General features: G+C 41.2%; 1 protein-coding gene across 5 annotated transcripts in view; it reads right to left on the bottom strand.

The window, feature by feature from the left end:
* The window catches only part of ASIP (agouti signaling protein), a 149,633-nt gene that overhangs the window by 91,413 nt on the left and 44,225 nt on the right, over positions 1–13,995 (bottom strand). For all 5 annotated transcript variants that reach the window (XM_064382173.1, XM_012455164.2, XM_064382174.1 and 2 more), the window contains 2 exons: positions 12,889–13,055; positions 9,682–9,817 (listed from right to left, as the gene is read on the bottom strand). In XM_064382173.1, the coding sequence (XP_064238243.1) occupies positions 9,682–9,698 (17 nt within the window). In that variant the 5' untranslated portion in view covers positions 9,699–9,817; positions 12,889–13,055. The remainder of the gene's footprint in view (positions 1–9,681; positions 9,818–12,888; positions 13,056–13,995) is intronic.

The following is a 13,995-nucleotide window of genomic DNA, read 5'->3' as shown; positions in this document are numbered from 1 at the left end:
TCTAGGCAGAAGATGGCGGCTCCTTCCTCAAAAAACTAAAAACAGAACTACCATATGATCCAGCAAACCCACCGCTGAATACATAACCAAAAGAAAGGAAATCCATATTTAGAAGAGATACCCACACTCCCATGTTTATTGCATCCCACAATAGCCAAGATATGGAATCAACCTAAGTGTCCAACAGTGGATGAATGGATAAAGAAAATGTGGTACATACACACCATGGAATATTATTCAGCCATAAAAAGAATAAAATCCTGTCATTTGTAACAACATGGATAGAACTAGAGGATACTGTGTTAAGGGAAATAAGCCATACATAGAAGATAAATATCACAGGCCGGGCATGGTGGCTCATGCCTGTAATCCCAGCACTTTGAGAGGCCAAGGTGGGTGGATCACAAGGTCAGGAGATCAAGACCACCCTAGCTAACACGGTGAAACCCTGTCTCTACTAAAAATACAAAAAATTAGCCAGGCATGTGCCTGTAGTCCAGGCTACTCCGGAGGAGGCTGAGGCAGGAGAATCACTTGAACTTGGGAGGCGGAGGTTGCAGTGAGCCAAGATCAGGCCACTGTACTCCAGCCTGGGCAACAGAACGAGACTCCCTCTCAAAAGAAAAAAAAAAGATTGAGGACTTTATTAAGTTACTGCTATCAGGAAAAAGATTAAAAAAAAAAAAGAAGATAAATATCGCATGTTCTCACTCACATGTGGGAGCTACAAAACAACAACAACAACATGGAGGGCTGGGTGAGGTGGCTCATGCTTATAATCCCAGTGCTTTGAGAAGCTGAGGCAGGACTACTTGAACCCAGAAGTTTGAGGCTGCAGTAAGCCATGACTGCATCACTGCACTCTAGCTGGGGCAACACAGCAAGACCATGTCTCAAAAAAAAAAAATTAAAAATAAGATAAAAATTGAACTCATGAAGACAAAGAGTACGATAATGATTACCAGAGGCTGAGAAGGGCAGTGGGGAGGCAGGGGTAAAGAGAGGGGTTGGTTAATGGGTACAAAAATACAGTTAGATACAATGAGTAAGATCTAGTGTTGGGTAGCACAAAAGGGGCAACTATAGTTAACAATAATTTATTACACATTTCAAAATAAAAGAGTAGAATTGGAGTATTCCTAACATAATGATAAATGCTTGAGGTGATGAATATCCCAATTACCCTGAGTTGATCATTATATATTTTATGTATGTATCAAAATATCACATGTACCCTACAAAATGTACAACTATTATGTATCCATAAATTTTTTTAAATGTTTTAAAGTATGGGGGATCCTAAGTTCGCTGCTTACTTCCAACCTGATGCATCACCAATCTGAGGCAGGCCCCAAACTTTGGGAACAAGGTGTGAGATAAGTACCACTTCAGTGTTGACAGGGTAACCTGCTTGAGGAATTGACTATTTGATTTTCTGTAGTGTCTGCCATTTCTGTTCTTCACAAAAGAATGGACCATTCCTATCTTCCTCCACACTCTCTATCCCAAAAGGGTAACCAGGGCTTTTTGTTCTGGACATCAGGCTTTCATCTCAGGAAAAAAAAAAAAAAAAAAAAAAAAGAAAGAAAGAAAAAAGAAAAAGAAAGAAACAAAGAAAAGAAATTGAGCTGGGTGTGGTGGCTCATGTCTATAATCTCAGGAGGTTGAGGCAGGAGGAGTGCTTGAGCCCAGGAGTGAGCTATGATCGCACCACTGCACTCCAGCCTTGGCAACAGAGTAAGATGCTATCTCTTAAAAAAGAAAGAGGCCGGGTATGGTGGCTCACACCTGTAATCACAGCACTTTGGGAGGCCAAGGTGGATGGATCACATGAGTTCAGGAGTTCAAGACCAGTCTGACCAAAATGGAGAAATCCCATCTCTATTAAAAATACAAAACTGGGCTGGGCGTGGTGGCTCATGCCTGTAATCCAAGGGTTTTGGGAGGACAAGGCGGGTGGATCACAAGGTCAGGTGTTTGAGACCAGCCTAACCACCGTGGTGAAACCCCGTCTCTATTAAAAGTACGAAAAATTAGCCAGGTGTGGTAGCAGGCACTTATAATCCCAGCTACTCAGGAGGCTTGAGGCAGGAGAATCACTTTGAACCCAAGAGGCAGAGGTTGCCGAGACCACACCATAGCACTCCAGCCTAGGCAACAGAGCAAGACTGTTTCAAAAACAACAACCAAAACCACAACTACAACAACAAAAAGCTAGCCAGGCTTGGTGGCGGACACTTGTAATCCTAGCTACTCGGGAGGCTGAGGCAGGAGAATTGCTTGAACCGGGGAGGCAGAGGTTGTGGTGAGCTGAGATTGTGCCATTGCACTCCAGCCTGGGCAACAAGAGTGAAACTCTGTCTCCAAAAAAAAAAAAAAAAAAAAGGAAGGAAGGAAGGAAGAAATCAATGAGCTTTTGTTCTTTTGTTTTTTAAAAATCAACCCAGAGTCTCAGAGGCAATAAAATGGTTTTGCCTGAGAGGAAGAAGGGTTTGTAGGATTAGAAGAGGGCAGAAGAGAATTTCCTGAGTCTGGCTTTGAGGGCATGGTGCTGAGGAGCACTAAGGCCTCCTTTTGTGGCCAGGTCCTACTCCAGGCCTTCCACAGACCCCTAGGACCAGAATATCTTCAATGGGAATGACTGTGTGCTCAGGGAGGTGAACAAAGGCACTGCAGATCTGAAGCCTCAGCAGAAGTCTCCAAGCCATAGCGGGGACTGGAGAAAGGGTCCTAGAATAGACCATCGTTTTGGGCAAAGAGCACCAAGGGTGGCAGACACCCTCGACTAAGAGACATCTTCCCCTCAATATGTGTAAGTTCCTGATAAAGGACCAAGATTGGATTTGCTACTCATTGTTGGATGGAAGCCAAGGGTATTTAACTTAGAAAACTAAAGAAATGTGATTGTCACCACCTGTATGCCAGAGAACAAAGTAATACCTGCTAGCAGTGTTTAACACCAGCCTCCACACTTTTCTTTAAAGTATTTAGGTTTCCTGGCTCAAAGAAGCCTCCAGCTTGGTTTGCTTAACTGTGCCTCTCAGGAGTTTGAAGGCAGGAAGTGTTCCAGGATATGTGCATATGGGCGTGCATGCTGCTCCGTGCGGGAGCCTTGCACTTGGACCCCATTCCAGTCCCTCTCTTACCAATTCAATGGGAGCCTGAGTCAAAGGTGGACTCAGACAAAGACATTCCCTGAAAAAAAGAGGAAAGGAAGCTGGGCAGGAGTTGCCTGCAGGACTGGGATTGCTCAGGATTGGGATGCCCCAAATCTTCCTTTGAAACACATCCCCAAGTCTGCACTGCCCCCAGGTGGCCACACCAGAGCTCGGCTCTGTACTTGGTATGGAGAGAAGACTATGGGATGTGTGTGTTTCTTCCAGCTGGAGCTCTTTGGAGACTCATTGGTAACCCTGATGAGATACAGAATTCTGAAGGAAGAGCAAGCCTTAGTGAGGAAGGGGGTGAGTTCTGTTTACTCTGAACTATCTGTGGAATACACTGAAATACAGATATCTAGGAATCTGTCAAAATAAAAATCTAAAGTTCTGGAGAGAGGTCTAAACTAGACACGCAGATAGGAGTGTTATCATATATGTAGTAATTAAAACCAGGGAAACAGATGAGATCACCCAGGGAAAATGGAAACAGAGACAAAGGCTGAGTTTCAAGGACTAAACTCTCGAGTGGGCTAGGAAAGGTTTGGTGATATCATCTTATATATTTTTTCTGGAGCTTTGGAGTTAGATTCTCAACTGCTTTCATACTCATTTTAATTCTCATCTGAGAGGTTCTATAAAATACCTGGTAAAACCAGGTGTGACTGGGATAATGGCAATACTGCAAGAAATCCGATCCATCAGACAGGCAGGAGGTGGGACCCTGATACAGTGTCATGGAGGATAGTGAAGCCCCAGGTTAGCATGACACGGAATGACTCCTAAGAGGACTTGAAACTCTTGCCTAGACTCTTGGTGAAAAGCATAGCTGGTCCGTGGTGCTGGGTTAGCAATGCTGTTGCAGGACAGTGGCAGACCTGACAAAAGCTCTGGAAGGGGCGCTGCAAGAAGCAGGTGCAGCCTGACTGCCTCTGCATGTCCTACAGGCAGCAGTCCACTAGACTGAGCTGAGGAAGGACCGCCAGCTGGGAAGAAAGGCATCCTTTCCAGAGACAGAAATAAGGTAGCGAGAATACTTGCTACTTTCTGAGTGACTGGGGTTGGTGGGAGACATGAAGGCTGACCTGGCCCTACAAGGAGGCCTGTAATACAGACAGAGGGGTAGAATGCAGGGCAGAGATAAATGCAATGAGGTGACTCCTTTGGTACAGTCCCCACTTCCTTCAATTGGTCTTGCCCACTCTGAACGTACTTCTTCCCATAGCATTTCAGAGTTTCCCTGTGTTATACGTGTTATTGTGCACCTATTCACATGCTCCCTTGAGTTTCTCAGACTGTTCATCGGTGTGACTTCTCCAGGGTTTCCATATCCCCAAGCCACCTATATTATTATTTACTCAATATTTTTCTTTAAATCAACTAACTTTTCCAAAATTGAAATATATTTGTATAAATTGGAAAATTTATAGCATGTTACTGTCATTTGTCACAAAGAGAATATAATCCTAGAAAAAATTAATAAAACAGTGTCAGTAAATTCTAAATAACTACTGTTACCAGAAGAAAACTCCAGGCCTGAGGTCTATTTTCTTGATTAAAAAGGAATAAGTTTTGGAATATGTCAATGACAACCCCAAATGAGACTTTCTTCTAGATGAATCCAGGCTTGAAAGCAAATGAAAAAGGGAATTACTTCTTCATAATGTGATGATTTTATGCTTTCCATCTACCATCTAAAATCATCTTCTATTTAACTTGAAGTCATCTCACATACCACCAGCAGTAGACATCCTAAACTTTTAGAGACAAAAGGGCTGAAAGCAGGCTAATGAGTTCCACAAGTAAATTGACAAAACTAAACTGGCCAACTTCACCTCCTTTACAAGTTTGTGTAAATGCTCTACAACGTTGTGTAAAATTTCTCCTTCGTATCCCCTTTGGCAACCAGAGTAGAATGGCACACATAAATATGCTCAATAAATATTGGGAACTTAGAAAAAGTTGATCTGAATAGGACCCTGGGAGTCTGAGGGGAAGATGGATTTTCTGTAATACACTCCCTCATCTCCCACCTCCAACCAATAATAGGCTCAGCCTGAAGTCTAAGCAAGATGTGGAAATGCCATACACCAGCAGAGGAGTACTGGTTCTAAGGACTGAACTATATGAATAGTAGTTATTTCTCTCATTTTGGACTTGGAGATCTGTATTTTGATAAATAATTATATTTACTCTTGTAACAGTCCTGCCCCATTTTCAAGTGATAGAACAACTCCAAAGTATCTTCCCCTCTTAAAGGTCATTTACAGTAAGTGATGTGCTTCAGATGTGTCTTGCACTGAACTGAAAACAAACTATCAAGGAACACTCCTCACCGGCCATATTCAAAAGGCATTCTAGGTTTGTATCCATTCTAATATCTCTTCTTGATTTTGTACAGATAACATTAGCAATGGATACATAACATTTTTCACTGCTGTTTACAAAATAAAATATCTGAGTCTCTCAAAGACAGTTTAGGAAATTCAGGACCCTCCAAAGAGAAAGAGGAAAACATCATCAGTAGACTCCCAGTCCTAGGACAGGCCAGCTTAAAGTGACTAGGCCTATGGACAGAGATGAAACTGACAAACCTTACATACTTGGCCCTAGTCTGGAGCAGGGGATTGACTTTTTCTCTGAGAAGAACTTTAGAGGCCAAGGAAAAGACAGGTTGAAAAGAAATTTCTCTGAACAGGTATATAGCTAAGGCAAAGATTTCAGAATTCTGGCCCATGAATCTTTTTCTCCAGCCTAGTTTAGTGCTATAACCAAATACTACAAAGAACCAACTCAAGACTACCACCAGAATTATTTATTTATGACTCATTTCCCCCTTTGGGTATCACTGATGGCAATATCTAAGTGACTGATTGGTTCTCCTTTGTGCCTCATCCGTCAATTAGTGGATTCCCAAAGACTGCTAATTATGTCAGTTTTCAACCCAAGTTAAACATAATCAGGAAGTTAAATCCTACTGCTGTCAAAGCTACCCCAAATTCCAAAGTCATATATAAGTGATTTGAGTATTGTCTACTGTCTAGAGAATTCTTGCCAAGTTCCCAATAGAAAAATGAGAGCTGGCCTCCTTATTAAATCATGTCATCATCAGTGGCCCATTTTCTTTCCAGCTTTGGTGATGACATCCTTGTATCAGCACAGCAGTTAAATTGTCAGATTCCTGAAGCAATTCCCCTTTGGACTTACCTGTAGATATTACTGAGTAGGAAGGATCGGTGAACTCAGGATCCTGGCTTTGGTTCAGTGACTTTGGCAGCCTGACCAAAGCTATTTCCTGCCTTCACATTGCTTTTTATGCAACTCTGGGCTGTTGATGACCTCCAGCTGTGGGGCCATCCCTCTGACCACTATGCCTGGCCTCCCAGATCTTCAGTGCTTTCATGGCTAAGGGGCCTCTATATTTTCCTGCTCCGTGGACTTCTCTGCCTCAAGTATTCCTACCTCCCAGGGTGCTGCCAACTCAGCAAGGATTTCCTTGGTATGTGTTCTTTTGCTTATGGCAACTGAGCTATCACATTTCTCATCAGGAAGCAGCCTGAAATTAAGGTGCAAAAATTAAACTGTCGAGACTAAAGGCATTTGATGCAATCGAATTTCAAGCCGAGTCTGAAGTTCCCTGGAGTAGAGCCTGCTGTGTGGGAGCCTAATGCCCATGGCTTTGAAGCAGTCCGATAATCTGAAATGTCTCTTAACCATGTTAAAGTCCTTGCAGAGCCAGAATCCAACAGATTTTCTGAACTAGAACTCTGCTACCATTCTCCAAGCCTGAATTATGGCTTTGCCACTTACTAGCTGTGACCTCAGACAAATTATTTAACCTCTTTGGCCTCACTTTCCTAAGATGTAAAATGCGGGCAATAAGACTTATTCTACAGTGCTAATGTGAGCTTTAAACAAGCTATGATATGTATAGTACATGGTAGATGCTCAATTCATTTCAGTTCCCTTAACTCTACCCTCTACATTTTAGAGGAAATCTATTTACCTGCCTTACCTCTTGCTTAGTAGACAGGATGAGGCTTGGGTTGAAGATTATATTACTCAGGGGCAAGTCTAGAAAGGATGTGGGGTGGATACTCTAGATAGTCACAGGGATTGATGTTTCTCTTCCTCAAATCCTAGGTTGTTGTGATAAGACTAAGTGATTCTCTGATTCAAGAATGCTTGCAATGTTCATTTCTGGGACAAGCTTCTCAGTAGGAATGACCAAAACTCCTTATTAACATAACACAGCCCAGAACCTTGGAGACGGCAATGATTTTAATCTTACAGTATGGGGTGGAATAAGCTAAGCCATATATATATATATATATATATATATATATATATATATATACATACACATACACACGGCTTTTATATATGGCTCTTAAGAGCATAAGTAGTTGTCACAAGAAAATGACATTTCCAGATCTGTATTCTGGATAATAATTTACATGACTATCAACTTTTGAAGCAGGAAGTCCTCTCTTATTCATGTTTATTCTTTTAGCCACCTATTGCTTTGTGTATTGAAGTTGCTCATTAAATCAAATGGAATTGATTTAGTATCAAAGGACATGAAACTGAAGGATAAAATGGAACTTAAAATTGTTGATAAGCAAGATCCAGACTGACCAAAAGAACTCAGAAGAAACCAAAGCTGAGCAGTATCTTTTCTATATACCAGATTTGTTCATATAACTTTTATCTATGGACTTTCATTACCTATTAGGAAATTATCGTTGCATCGGAAGACTAACTTAGGAATGTGTTGTTAGTAGGATAACTGGCTAGAACAGGGGCTGGAATAGATAGTCTTATTCATAAAGCCATGTCTAGTTACCAGAAAATGAGACTCTTCCTCCCTGATTCCTTCCATGGAGTGGGTTAAGATAACAGTGTGCCACCAGCCATTATTTTCTTTTTCTCTTCATTTTTTAAATAGAGATGGTGTCTCACTATGTTGCCCAGACTGGCCTTTGAACTTCTGGCCTCAAGTAATCCTCTTCCTGCCTCTGTCCACCAACCATGCCGGGCTCTATCCGCCATTGTATATTGCCACAGGGCTGATAGTTTGGCAGAAACCCCCTCTGCTGGGAAGAGCACTATCCCTTAGGATAATTTATTTATTTATTTAATTTTTGAGATGGAGTTTCGCTCTTGTTATTCAGACTGGAGTGCAATGGCGTGACCTTGGCTCACTGCAACCTCCTCCTCCCAGATTCAAGTGATTCTCCTGCCTCAGCCTCCCGAGTAGCTGGGATTACAGGCGTCCGCCATCACGCCCCACTGATTTTGTATTTATAGTAGAGACTGGGTTTCTACATGTTGGTTAGGCTGGTCTCAAACTCCTGACCTCAGGTGATCCTCCCAACTCAGCTTCCCAAAGTGCTGAGATTACAGGTGTGAGCCACCATGCCCAGCCTAGGAGAATTTAGGTTTTAAGTCAATTGTTACTTCTGCAGTGTTTTATCCTTGGGGCTTATGAAATATTGGCTGCTGTAGTTCGTTAGTTAAAATTATCCTTTCCCTTTTCCCTTAAGGCTTGGTTTTGCTACTTTCAGGCTTATTGGTATGATTTTTTTCTCTCCCTGAGCTGAAATGTAAGTGTTCCAAACTCGGGGTGAGACAAGTAGAGAAAGTGATGTACTCTTAGAAAGGATTGGGGTTTTTATAAACGGTTTTTGTTGTTTTTTTTTTTTTTTTTTGAGACAGAGTTTCACTCTTGTCGCAGAGGCTGGAGTACAATGGTGCAATCTTGGCTCACTGCAACCTCAGTCTCCCGGGTTCAAGCGATTCTCATACCTCAGCCTCCCACGTAGCTGGGATTGCAGGTGCCTGCCACCATGTCTGGCTAATTTTTGTATTTTTAGTAAAAATGGGGTTTCGTCATATTGGTCAGGCTGTTCTTGAACTCTTGACCTCAGGTGAGCCACCTGCCTCAGTCTTCCAAATTGCTGGGATTACAGGTGTGAGCCACAGCACCTGGCCCGGGGTGTTTACTACCAATGAGGCTGTTTCCTCCATTAGATTTTAACTCCTGAGTGCAAGAGCTGTGTCTTATTGACCTGTGTATCCCCACTAACTAGGGAGGTCCATGGTGGCTGTTCAATAAATGCTTACTGATTGATAAATAAGTCAAATATAACCAATATTGCAAAGTGTTACAGGTATAAAATTGGTGGTACAGGTAATAGCACTAGAGAAACTCAGAAGAAGTAATCATTGTGGGCCAGGATGGTCAGAGAAGGTTCTACAGAAGAGGTAGAAATGTTTCACGGAAGAATCCGACTCTCTGGACAGAGATGGGATGGAATATGGACAGTGCAGACTTCCAAATCACTTAAACTCTAAGAGCCTCAGTTTCTCATTGATGCAAAAAGTGTTTTTAAAATGGAGACAGTAAACCTACATCATAAGCAAAGAGTAAATGAGATAATTATATTAAAGTAATTAGCGCAGAATGTGATACACACAAAAGAACTGTTTTCCTCTGCACTTTTGTCTTTCTTTTACTGACCTGTATAGCCATCCCATTGGATTTGAAAGCTTTCCTTAGTGCTCTAGAGCTCCTGGTGTCATTTTCTTCATCGCTCCAGGAGCTTTCCACATACCAGAGGAGATACTCCTGAAGCCAGGGAGGCTTTGTTCACTCTCTATGGATAAATGAGATAAATAAGCATACTAAATACTTTTTATTGTCTATCCTTGAGCACATATAACCATGTTGGGCATGGGGACTTTCGCTAGGCAAAACATTTCCAATTTTATCTCCATTTCCACCTCATAGAACTTTATTATTAGAAGAGTTCTGGTAGGGGTCAGTGACTCACGCCTATAATTTCAGCACTTCGGGAGGCCAAGATGGGAGAATTACTTGAGGCCATGACTTTGAGACCAGCCTGGGCAACATAGTAAAACCTGTGTCTACAATTAATAAATAAATTATCCAGGCACAGTGGCACATGCTTGAGGTCCCAGCTACTTTGGAGGCTGAGGTGGGGAGGATTGCTTGAGCCCAGGAGATCAAAGCTGCAGTGAGCCATGATCATGCCACTGCATTCCAGCCTGGGTGACAGAGAGAGGCTCTGTTTCAAAAAAAAAAAAGAATTATTGGAGATAATATAGTATATAACACTCATTTTACATATTTAAAAAACCCAAAACAAATTTAGCCTAAAGCAATTAAGTGATTAGTTATTGGCAGAACTGTGAAGTATATTTGGATGTCTTTTGATGTCTTACCCAGTGCTCCTTCCAATTTATCAGGCTATTTTATACTTCTATATGTTGGACAGTCTCATTCACTTTTCACATTTCCATTAACATTGGCAACCCCGTTTTTCGGTGAAATTCAGAGATATCCTATATGGAACATTTGGCTTGTTTATAAAAGGACTAGGAAGATCGAGTGATTAACACACGTTGAGAATCACTAATCTGAAAATCTGAAATGTTCCAAAAGCTGATGCTTTCTGAGTGCTGACATGAGGCTCAAAGGAAAAGCTCATTGGAGCATTTTGGATTTCGGACTTGGGATGTTCAATTAGTTCACTGAATTTACCATTTATCTAAGGAGTCCTAGTTCTATGAATAATTTTTTAGGCTGGGCACAGTGGCTCATGCCTGTGATCCCAGCACTTTGGGAGGCCAAGGTGGGCAAATCACTGGCAGTCAGGAATTTAAGACCAGCCTGGCCAACATGGTGAAACCCCATCTCTACAAAAATAGAAAAATTAGCTGGGGATGGTGGTGCATGCCTGTAATCCCAGCTACTCAGGAGGTTGAGGCATGAGAATCGCTCGAACCTGGGAGACAGGTTGCAGTGAGCTGAGATCATGCCACTGTACTCCAGCCTGGGCGACAGAGCAAGACTCCATCTCAAAAAATAATAATAATTTAAAAAACTGAACATAACAGTAAAATGGAATTTTATGGTATACAGTTAATTTTAATACATGTTTAGATTCACATCACCACCACCACAAATAGGATATAGAACAGTTCCATCCCCACAAAAAGTTTTTTTTTTTTTAGTTTTATCTTTTTGAGGATGTCATAAAAATGGAATAATACATTCTGTGAACTATGAAATCATCAAGGAATAGAGATACCTTTTCTGGTAGTTTTTTAAACTATACACACACACACACACACACACACACACTCTCTTCAATCTTCTGAAATGACTGAAAGCAATGACACCCTGGTATCAGGATACGTGTATGTGCGTATATGTCTCTGTGTACTAAAACACAGCTACATACACATCTATATTTATTTTCTGTATCTATCCATTTACATATATGTTAAAAACATGACATCACACCGATACCTCCGGTTCCAACCCAACCCCACAGAACTCATTCTGGCCTAACCCTTTTCTTTATTTATAGCCCTTTTTTTTTTTTTTTTGAGAAGGAGTCTTGCACTGCCGTCCAGGCTGGAATGCAATGGTGAGATATTAGCTCACTGCAACCTCCACCTCCTGGGTTCAAGCGATTCTCCTGCCTCAGCCTCCTGAGTAGCTGGGATTACAGGGGGCTGCCACCACGCCCAGCTAATTTTTTGTATTTTTAGTAGAGATGGGGTTTCACTATGTTGGTCAGGCTGGTCTAGAACTTCTGACCTCGTGATCCACCCGCCTTGGCCTCAGCCTTATTTATAACTTCTTTCTCCTACATGATAAACCTGATTCTCATTACTGAATATATTTAGTTATTTGTTCAATCTTAGTATATACATAAAAGTAATTTAAGAATGCTAACCTGTACCAATGTAAGGAATAAATTTGCTAATTACAGTATTTGTGTACAATTTTTTATCTTTAACCTTCTAGAGTATAGTCAAAATACTGTTTTCCAAAGTTTCTTCTGTTACTTCTTTTCTATCCACGTTAGTGTGATAATATTATTCATTTGTAATAAAGTTAGGTTCATTTTCTCCCTTTTTATTTCATGTTGAATTCGCCTCACAACCTGATTGATTTTTTAAAAAATTCTTTATTTTTGTGTATGTCAAATAATACCAGGGTATTATTTGGTATACTTATTCTCTTCTTTTTTTTTTTTTTTTGAGACTGAGTCTCGCTCTGTTGCCCATGCTGGAGTGCAGTGGCACAATCTCGGCTCACTGCAACCTCCACCTTCTGGGTTCAAGTGATCCTCCTGCCTTAGCCTCCCAAGTAGCTGGGATTACAGGCGTGTGCCATCATACCCAGCTAATTTTTTAGTAGAGAGGGGTTTTCACCATGTTGGCCAGGCTGGTCTCGAACTCATGGCCTCCAGTGATCCACCTACCTCAGTCTCTCAAAGTGTTGGGATTACAGGCATGAGCCACTGTGCCCAGCCTACTTATTCTTTTATTCTAAGAGTCAGACAACAAAGTATACTCTGGGAAGAATCATTCCCCTCCTCCATCTCTGCTGCCCTATTCCATCCCCCATTCTTTCCACCTACCCACTGTAGGTAAAGAATTTTATTAATATCTGGTTTATACTTCCTGCATTCCTTTTGCACAAATAAGCAGATATATGTATATTTTATTACATGTCTCAGCCTCCCAAGTAGCTGGGATTACAGGCACACGCCACCATGCCCAGATAATTTTTGTATTTTTAATAGAGACTTTATTATATAAAATGATAATACTGTTTTAGTTTCCTAGAGCTGACATAGCAAAATACTACAAACAGGGTTGATTAAACAACAGAAATTTATTGTCTCACATTCTGGCAGATGGAAGTTCAAGATCAAGTTGTTGACAGGTTTGGTTTCTTCTGAGGCCTCTCTTTGGCTTGGAGATGATTGCCTTCTCACTGTGTCCTCACACAGTCTTTCCTCTGTGCACACGCTCTTGATATCTCTCTGTGTGTTCAAATTTCCTCTTCTTTGGCTAGAAATACAGAGTAAGAAAAAGGTTAAAAACAAAACAAACAACAAAACAAAAATAAATTTTCTCTTCTTATAAGAACACCAGTCAGATTGAATTAGGACCCATCCTAATGGCCTCATTTTAATTTAATCACCTCTGTAAACCCTGTAACACCAAGTAGAGTCACATTCTGAGGTATATATATATATATATATATATATATATATATATATATATATATATTTTTTTTTTTTTTTTTTTTTTTTTTTTTTTTTAAGACAGGGTTTCACCATGTTGGTCAAGCTGGTCTTGAATTCCCAACCTCAGGTGATCCGCCTTGGCCTCCAAAGTGCTTGGATTACAGGCGTGAGCCACCACGCCTGGCCTAGGACTTCAATATATACATTTTGTTAGGAGGGACAAAATTTGGGTTATGACACATACTGTAGACAATCTTTTGTACTTTGCTTTTTTCACTCATGGAAATCACTCCATATCAGTTAATAGAGATCATCTTGATTCTATTTTACAGCTGCATAGTACCCCCTGTGTGGCTGTATCTTGGTTTATGCACCCACTCTCCTGTGTATAGGTATTTAGGTTGTTTCTCATATTTTACATATACAAACAATGCTGCAATGAATAACTGTATGCATATATATTTTCATATTGTTGGAGATCCTTACATGTAGGATTGCTGGATCACAAGGGAAGTGCATCAGAATAGGCAAATTCATAGAGAGAAAATAGATTAGTGGTTGCATGGTGGTGGAGCAGGAATGGGAAATGACTACTGATGTGTATAAGATTTCTTGGCTGGGCGCAGTAGCTCACACCTGTAATCCCAGCACTTTGGGAGGCCAAGACGGGCGGATCACAAGGTCAGGAGCTTGAGACCAGCCTGGCTAACATGGTGAAACCCTGTCTCTACTAAAGACACAGAAAGTTAGCCGGGTGTGGT

This window comes from Aotus nancymaae, unplaced genomic scaffold (assembly GCF_030222135.1).
Source record: "Aotus nancymaae isolate 86718 unplaced genomic scaffold, 86718_ANA_hifiasm-v0.15.2.pri h1tg000029l, whole genome shotgun sequence".
In the NCBI taxonomy this organism is placed as follows: Eukaryota; Metazoa; Chordata; class Mammalia; order Primates; family Aotidae; genus Aotus; species Aotus nancymaae.
The sequence above is the reverse complement of the archived record's forward strand: the minus strand, read 5'-3'. Positions and strand labels throughout refer to the sequence as shown.